General features: G+C 32.7%; 2 protein-coding genes across 5 annotated transcripts in view; one reads left to right on the top strand and one right to left on the bottom strand.

Annotated features, from left to right (window-relative positions):
- The window catches only part of LOC110020009 (zinc finger protein 853-like), a 14,643-nt gene extending 10,141 nt beyond the window's left edge, over nucleotides 1-4,502 (top strand). The window contains exons 1-5 of one of the 2 annotated variants that reach the window (XM_020717950.1): nucleotides 1,863-1,944; nucleotides 2,150-2,505; nucleotides 2,665-2,777; nucleotides 3,961-4,017; nucleotides 4,123-4,502. In XM_020717950.1, coding sequence (XP_020573609.1) covers nucleotides 2,162-2,505; nucleotides 2,665-2,777; nucleotides 3,961-3,980 — 477 coding nt within the window. In that variant the 5' untranslated portion in view covers nucleotides 1,863-1,944; nucleotides 2,150-2,161 and the 3' untranslated portion in view covers nucleotides 3,981-4,017; nucleotides 4,123-4,502. Of the gene's footprint in view, nucleotides 1-1,862; nucleotides 1,945-2,149; nucleotides 2,506-2,664; nucleotides 2,778-3,960; nucleotides 4,018-4,122 lie in introns of those variants that run through there. The other variant, XM_020717949.1, reaches the window with a different exon arrangement.
- Nucleotides 4,503-7,562: 3,060 nt separating this feature from the next.
- The window catches only part of LOC110019998 (RING finger protein 10), a 30,586-nt gene continuing 30,099 nt past the window's right edge, over nucleotides 7,563-8,049 (bottom strand). For all 3 annotated transcript variants that reach the window (XM_020717933.1, XM_020717935.1, XM_020717934.1), the window contains exon 9: nucleotides 7,563-7,904. In XM_020717933.1, the coding sequence (XP_020573592.1) occupies nucleotides 7,753-7,904 (152 nt within the window). In that variant the 3' untranslated portion in view covers nucleotides 7,563-7,752. The remainder of the gene's footprint in view (nucleotides 7,905-8,049) is intronic.

Raw genomic sequence — 8,049 nt, 5'->3', positions numbered from 1 at the left:
AAAAAAGAACAGTATTATTACTAATCAATATACTTGATAGCTAATACTAATATTCAGTCTCTTCCAACAAAATATTTTCAAAGATAAGATTTGGATTGTGTCATGTTTAGCTTCTTATAAATGTCAAATAAATTTATGATATATTGCTCTCCTAATTTATTATCTTATTAAAAAATTTGACTATTTAGCTCTCTTCACTTTGTAATCCAGATTATAATCCGCATTTGCTTTATGCTTCACGTCTTAGTGGATGTGCATATGCAATAGACTTCTTTCTGATTTAGCATAAAAAAGAAATTTAATAGTCAAACATAAAGAGAATTTGCATGGTGGAAATCTTCCAATTTAAATTTCATCTTCAGTGAATCATTGCCAAATGTCCAGGACAGTTAATGGTACATGTATTGATGATTTTGAGCAACAGTGGTTTGCACTGTTTTTTTATTCTGGTTTGATTTTGAAGGGTCCATTAGATGGAGTGAAGCAAACTCTTCTTTATGTCCCTAGTTTTGCCAATGCATTAGTCTGTGGCTCAGCCGTAAATTTGAATAAACATCTCTGGAATTTTATGGAGATTTTACCATCCTTTGCCCATGCATGGATCCTCCATGGAGATTGATAGTTGCATAGTATTCCACTTGTTTCTATCACTTCCCGCTTATTCTGGACTGTCATAATATTAGATGAAGCTAATAGATCAAGTTTATTGACTTGGTCATTCTCTTCTTTCCCTCCACTGAAATCTTGGGACCTTGGCAGAAATTACTAAAAATAGTAGAAAGGTTGGCTTCACCCATCAGACACAGCAATTGTTGATCAACTTCCTTCACCGCAACAAAATCCTCTTTTACAAGCTCAACAGGCAATTATTTTCACTTTAAATTTTTGAATTTTTGAACATGTTTGCTTGCTGCTTTCTAATAGTTAATTGACTTTTATTCCATTCTGTTGACAATCGGCATGCTTTCTCTTACTACAGTATGTCATACACTTGCATTTTAAGAACATTTAATTTAGGGTACTGGAATGATTGAATTTAAGTTTTTGACCCCTCCAATACTGGTGATGATGATTGATAACTAACCCCAGGGAGTTTGCGCTTCTTATATTGCTTGACAAAAATATTTTTGGTGCATTTATATTTGGAATTGGGTGCTACGTGTTTACATTTGACAAAAATGTTGATAAAAAAACTAATTTAAGAAAAGTACATGTGTGGCATGGGAAGGTTTACAAAAACAAATTCCCATTTCTTTTACTGGTGTTTTGTCTCTTGGGTTTATTGGTTGCAAGTTGTGGTTTAGTGCTACCGTTTGATATGGGTTTATGTACATTAGCTTTAAATGGTTTCACGTAGCCTTTTTTTTTCTTTTCTGCTTTTGTTTATTGCACATTTTTGTCTTCTAGCTAGTTATTTGGATAATTGAGATTTAAATTTTGAATTTGCTGGACCAAATAGGTCATGCTTTCTTGCTGGACCAAATAGGTCATGCTTTCCTTTTCCATCATGTTTACTAACTTAAGGATGCGATTCTATAGATAAATACTTGAGGCGTGTAATTTTATCCTGTTTGGGATTCAATATGTTTCTCGATTATATCTTTGGAAGATTTATAGACACATACGAGTCAATTCTTATCTATTTACATATCTAATACCTAGAGTTCAATTTTACATACATAGCACCTTTCCTATGCATAAGAGTGTATGCCACTTCTTAAAAGTTAAAATAGTGGTATCTTTTATGTGATGTGAAAGATTCGTGTGGCATAAATGTAAAGAATGAAATTTTGGTTTTAGATATGTAAATGCATAGGAAATGGGTGGTATGTATGTAAATACCCTGCGAGTTTCTATCTTTTATTTGCTAGTTTGATATGGAATTCTTTAAGAGTCTGGTGAAAGTATGACATCTTCCATGAGAAATTATCTTCATTCACCCTTGTAAGACCTTAATTTTTCTCTGTATTTATGATTTTTTGTTGAATCTAATTAATTATCTAGTATTTTTTTACTAGTTATGCTAACATCCCAATTTTTTTTAAAGTCAGTACAACTAGATTTTCAATTGGAATGCGAAGTTTGAATCATCATATCATCACTTCTTCCCTATATCAATGCACCTAATTTTGCATTCTGCACGTTATAGTTTCAAAGGCAAATGCATCCCCAAATGAATTTGCTTCACCCACAAAATATAGCATTTCAGCAGCAACAACAGCAGCAGCTACAACAACAACAACAATGGGATAGGTTGAGGCGTCAACAGGTATCGACGCGTGGTTCTGTGATGATTATAGACAAGGATCGGCCTATGAAGGATGTCAAAATCGAGAATATAATGGAAGGACCTATCGATACAAACAGTTTCAATGCCCTCAAAAAACAGCAGATGCAATTGAGGCAACAACAGATGGCTATGGCAAAACATCCGACACAATTTGGACAGCATTTTAAACAACTTCAGTCCATTCAGATTCCTCAACTTCAAGCACAGCTGGCTCAGTAAGTCTTATACCATGACTAAACACTAAAAGTGGAGGAAACATGAATTTATTCATATTTCTCTCCGTGAAGTCTTTCATGTCATATGAAATCCAAATTTTTTTATGTTTTTTTTAATGAGATGAGTTTGGTCCTTGGAAGCTAATATCTTGGGTGCAGGAATACATTTAATATGAGAAATGTTCCGGTTAAAGTAGAAGCTTTCCAGGAACTGATGAGTGGGGATTCAACACTGAAGCATGAACCTAGCCCGAACAAACTGAACCCACAAAGTAAGCAGGTGTTATTTTAGGATTTCAATGAAGTGGATTGATCTATCAAAATGGCGTATATTTTTATCGATTGTTTTGTAATACGAGTGTATATGTTTACTGGTGGTAGGCTGATCATCTTCTAATAGTTGACGAATATAGCTTAATTATTTCATTCTTGCCTAAACTAGGGCAATAAACTATGATTGTGGATCTTATCAAAAACCCATTAATATGTGGGATTGTAAAATAATATTCATAAACCCTGAATTCATCTTCTAATAGTTGACGAATATAGCTTAATTATTTCATTCTTGCCTAAACGCGGGCAATAAACTATGATTGTGGATCATATCAAAAACCCATTAATATGTGAGATTGTAAAATAATATTCATAAACCCTGAATTGTAAAAGCAATATAAAAGATATCTCTTGTAAAATAGAGAAACGTGAAAATATTTTATTTAAGTTCAGAGGAAATGGCTTGCAAAGAAGGTTTGTTCTCCCTTTGAAGCAATATAAAAGATATCTCTCAAATAACTTGTGTACTTTTTTAGCTTATATTTTTTCTTGCTCTGTTTTGTTTGACCAAGAAGCTTAGTTTGCATTACATGAGATGTACAGGAAAGAACATTTGTGCGTTATAGATTTTATTTTGGAATTTAGAATGAATAATGGAGTTAAAAAAAAAATTATTATTTTTACTTTAATTAAAATTCGTCTCTGAAATGTTGAAATGAGATATATAAAGGAGTATTTCTCAATGATATAGAAGCATACTTTATAAAATATGTGCATTATACATTGGAAGGCAGTTCATGTCTTTTGTCTTTTTGAAAGATTTGAAAATATTTGTTTTTTTTAATAATTTGGGCATGCATGGCATTAATTATGTGGCTATAATACCTGAATATACTAAGCTCTAAGCACTTCACTATGAAGAAATCTTTTAACTACGCTCATACAGTTTGACTCCAATTTGTTTTCATTCACTGGCACAACTTGTAATGGACCGTGAAAAGATTTGGTCTTTCTACTGTATTACAGTAGTCATCCTCTTACAGTTATAATCACAAGATCTTTTGTTTATTGTTTAAAAAGGACCTATGAACTGGTACTGCATCTTAATCTTCTTGTTAGTTTTTCTTTGACTGCGTTCCATGATAATTTATGAACACTTCTTTCCTGCTGTTTGTGTCAAAGGATGCATGAAGATAACATAAAGAGCATGCTAAAAATCAAGTAAAAGCAGATGCACAGGTTCCAGCTTTACATGCATTTCACATGTTCTTATTCATTTCACATGTTCTTATTTAGACTAAAATGATTGCATGTTTAATTATTTCTATTTTTTTTGTGATTCAGGAACGTGATGAGAAAGTCTGAGCTGAAGCTGCAAACTGTGCTGAAGTTGGTTGCTTCTTTACGGGAGATGCTTAATCTGTCAAACCAGAGATATTTAAGTGATAAGGATACAATTTTCTCTTTGGATGACTTTGAAGGTCGATGTGCTTTCGTCCTTGCTTACTTTTTATTAAGCATTTGATCTCTTAAATACCATGCAAATATCGGTTATAGCATCAGAGAACTCGGCATTTGATAATCACCTGATTATTTTGGTTGAAGTGATAAATTGAGCGATGTAGATCATGAAAAGTGATTTGTATTGAACTAGAATAATGGCTTTCCAGGAAAAGCCATTGTCCCCTCTTCCTTTATTTATTTAGTAGAAAAAGAAATCATTGGGGTTACTGGGCTCCTGTTTTTGGGGTTACACTTCATCTTCCCTTCTACAGTGATTGGGGCTTTTAAGATGGCAAAAAACCCTCTACAATGTTGCATTCCATATTTGTAAAGGACCCAGGGGGCCTTAGGTCACATGAGGTTCGTTGATGTTTCTGTCCTCGTAATATTTATAGTGCTCCATTCCTTCCATTGGTTCCAGGTAGTTAGAAGTCCAGGAGGCCTAGTGGGGTGATCGACTTCAATTATTCTTTAGGCTGTTATCCATTGGATATGTTAACTTTGATAGCTTTAATATCTACTGAGTGTTAGAAAGGGTGCTAAAGATTGCTCAGAACATGTGCTTCTTATAATTATCGTCTCCACTTCCTCTTGGGTTCAGTGTTGTAGGTTATTGGTTCGTGTGAGACTCAATCTTAGAATCAGTGTGTATTGAGTGGCCCAATCTCCTCGAGTGCTCTTTGATGTTGCTCTCTACTCCTAGATGTGATGGTGGCTAGTTTAAGCCTAACTTTCAACCCTGAGGTTGCTTCATCATTCTTGGCCAATATGATAAGCTGACACTTGGGATGGTGCACAATGAATTTTCCCAAATAATAATAATAACAAAAAAAAATGATAGTCTGCGTGATAAACATGTGATGCTTGTTCTGAATGATAAAAAAATTAGTACAATGAGGAGGAAATTTTGAAGGGAATTGTTGGTGGCCATTAATGAAAAAGTGTTCTAACCACCTTTCTAATTTTTTATTTTTTTTATGGTCAACCATAAAAGCCTCAAAGTTCGAAAATTCAAATTGAAACGTATCTAAATATTCATGTGAAGGGTGAGTGCTTCATAAACTACACTATCCAAATGGATGCAATTGTTGATCGATTAAGCCAAATCGCTTGGTTGATTGAGTCTAAATGGTATTCTCCAATTCCTTAGGCAAGTTTAGCTAGGTCGAGAGGTCCCTTCAATCTAGCCAAGTGAATTTTAGGTTGGAATATGCATATATAAGCTGGGCGAGTTTTGCTGAGCCACAGGATCCCCTTTGAGTTGGTTTAGTCTTCCTTATATGGGTGTGTGCATGTCGAGTGCTAGATGAGTGTCTGTTGGTTGTTAGGTGAGTGCTCCCTATTCAATGGGTGTATTTTTTACCTGTCTTCAAATGCATACATTGGATGTATATTCTTTAATATTTTACACATTTTTTTATTGGAACATGTATACTCTTAAGATTCTCATGTGATAGATACTCATAATACATTAGTGCACAATTTAACATGTTAACAATTACAACAAACATTTGAATCATCACATCCTTTATTCTAATATGCATCTACCCTAAAACGCGTCACACGCATTTGAAAATAAAATGTTCCTCTTAGAACAAATTATTTTCCCAAGTTTTCATACTATCATATTTAAGAGCCCATTTGCACATGGATGAACTTTTGTTCTTTTTAGATGATATAGTCAACATGTTCTAATGTTTTTAATTATGGCAAGTTGTATGATTTTCAAGCACAGAATCACATTTGAATTTTTACCTTTAATGTGAAATGTACTTATATATTGAACTTTATAAGTTTTAATGTTCACCTAATGGTTGATGCGTAATAAAGATGTTGATTAGATGAAAGGTCAAACTAATAGTATTTTATTTTTAAAAAAGAAACTTTAAGTGAAATTTTATTGTCTCACTCTTAATATTTTTAAGTTTTCTAACCTTCTTTTTTTCTTATGAAATTTTTTTATAGTTTTAAAGCTTATTTATTGAATTTTGGATGTAAATTATCTATAACATAACCATATTTTAACGGCTTGATTTAAGATAAACTTGACAGACTAATGACACTTCTAGTCGTACATGACTAGAATACCATTTGAGCAAATGCAAACAATAGAAATACATGTAGATAAACATTAGACATGTGTCTTGTAGAAAATATATAGTTGAGAATCGAGCAATTACCTTGAAGTTGATGCAATTGAAGTATTAGAATGTGCCATTTTCATAATTAATTAATTATTAAGAGCCTGATTTCTTTTTTTCCCTCATAGGGTATTTTAATAAAAAGAATTTTAATGAAAAAAGCGACCTAAGGTGTTTTTTGAAGTGGAAAACCTATAAATAAACCCATCGCTCTAAAAAAACAAAGAGGAGATCATAGCAGTCTAAGAAAATCACCAAAAAGTTCTCTTTAATTCTCATTTATATGTTTTATGGCAGCAATTCAAATGTCAATCAACATAATTGCAGTAAAAAAAAAATCACTCTAAATGACCAGTGGTCATAATTGAATCCAAGATGACCAAAATTAATCCCAACACTCAAGAAGTTACAACCAGCATTTATAAACAAAATATTTTTCAAAGAAAGTGTTAGTGTTGTTTGAGGAAAGCTAGCTTGTTTCGAATTAAGAAATCAAGGTGGGATGGATCAAATCTCTTATGGTTATTTTCTAGGTTTTATTTGGCACAATTTTTGTAAAGGATAATTACGTACAAAGCATTTGAAACATTGTTAACATGCCAAAATTATACCACATTGGAAAATTAATATATATATATATATATATATATATATATATATATATATATGAGTTTTGATTTTATCGTGAAATTTGATAATTGAGTGAGCATTAGAAAATTGGATGAAAGGGGACACAAGTTTTGCAAATAGCTATGTTCTAAGTGCTATGCATGTAATTGTCTTTTTTTTTTATTATTATTATTATTGCTTTCGTGATAATAAAAGTAATGAACAAATATAAAATTTATTTGAATGACAACTTCCTCATAACTTTTAAGAAATACTTCGGGACTTCCAATATGTTTTTTCCGTTGGTTTTAATGCAAGTAATCAAACGTGATAGTTCAGAAACCAAGTTGCATATACCAAATTTTGTTTGGTTTGGTGCTTAGAGACCCATTGGAAGACTTTTGAGGAGAAACTGCAACTTATTTTGAGTCAAATTGCATGTATGAAGAGGGGGTCAATCATCTATGCCAATTCCAGTTCAAATCAAACTTTAGTGAACGGAAGGGTAAATTAATCATACAAAAAGTATCATTCTACAATTAATTTAGCCAAACATATCATTCTCAAACCAAATTTACAAGTCATTGTATGGCACAAAAGTTGGCTAGGAAACAAAAAAGTATCATTCTTCAATTAATTTAGGCGAACATATCATTCTCGAACCAAATTTACAAGCCATTGTATGGCACAAAAGTTGGCTGGGGAACAACGTCTATGACATTCAATATCTCCGCCCACCTGCAGTGGATAGAAGGACCCTGATGGGTTTCTTTCCTTTCCTAGCGCTGCTATTCGAGTTCTGTGGACCTCCCTCGCATTTGGTAGATGCTAAGACATTAGCAAATGACGGAGGTATAGTGGATGCACTTCCATCTGTACAAAGTAATTGTTATGAAACTAATTGTAGCATTTTAAGCAGTTAAAGTTTTTTTTTTTTTTTTTAACATTTAGGAAGCCCGTATAAAAGCATACAATATTAATGAATTATTTTTACACCTATTAACAAGCTGTTGCCAAT

Source organism: Phalaenopsis equestris, unplaced genomic scaffold (assembly GCF_001263595.1).
Source record: "Phalaenopsis equestris unplaced genomic scaffold, ASM126359v1 Scaffold000090, whole genome shotgun sequence".
Classification (NCBI taxonomy): Eukaryota; Viridiplantae; Streptophyta; class Magnoliopsida; order Asparagales; family Orchidaceae; genus Phalaenopsis; species Phalaenopsis equestris.
This window is presented reverse-complemented; position numbering and strand designations above follow the sequence as displayed.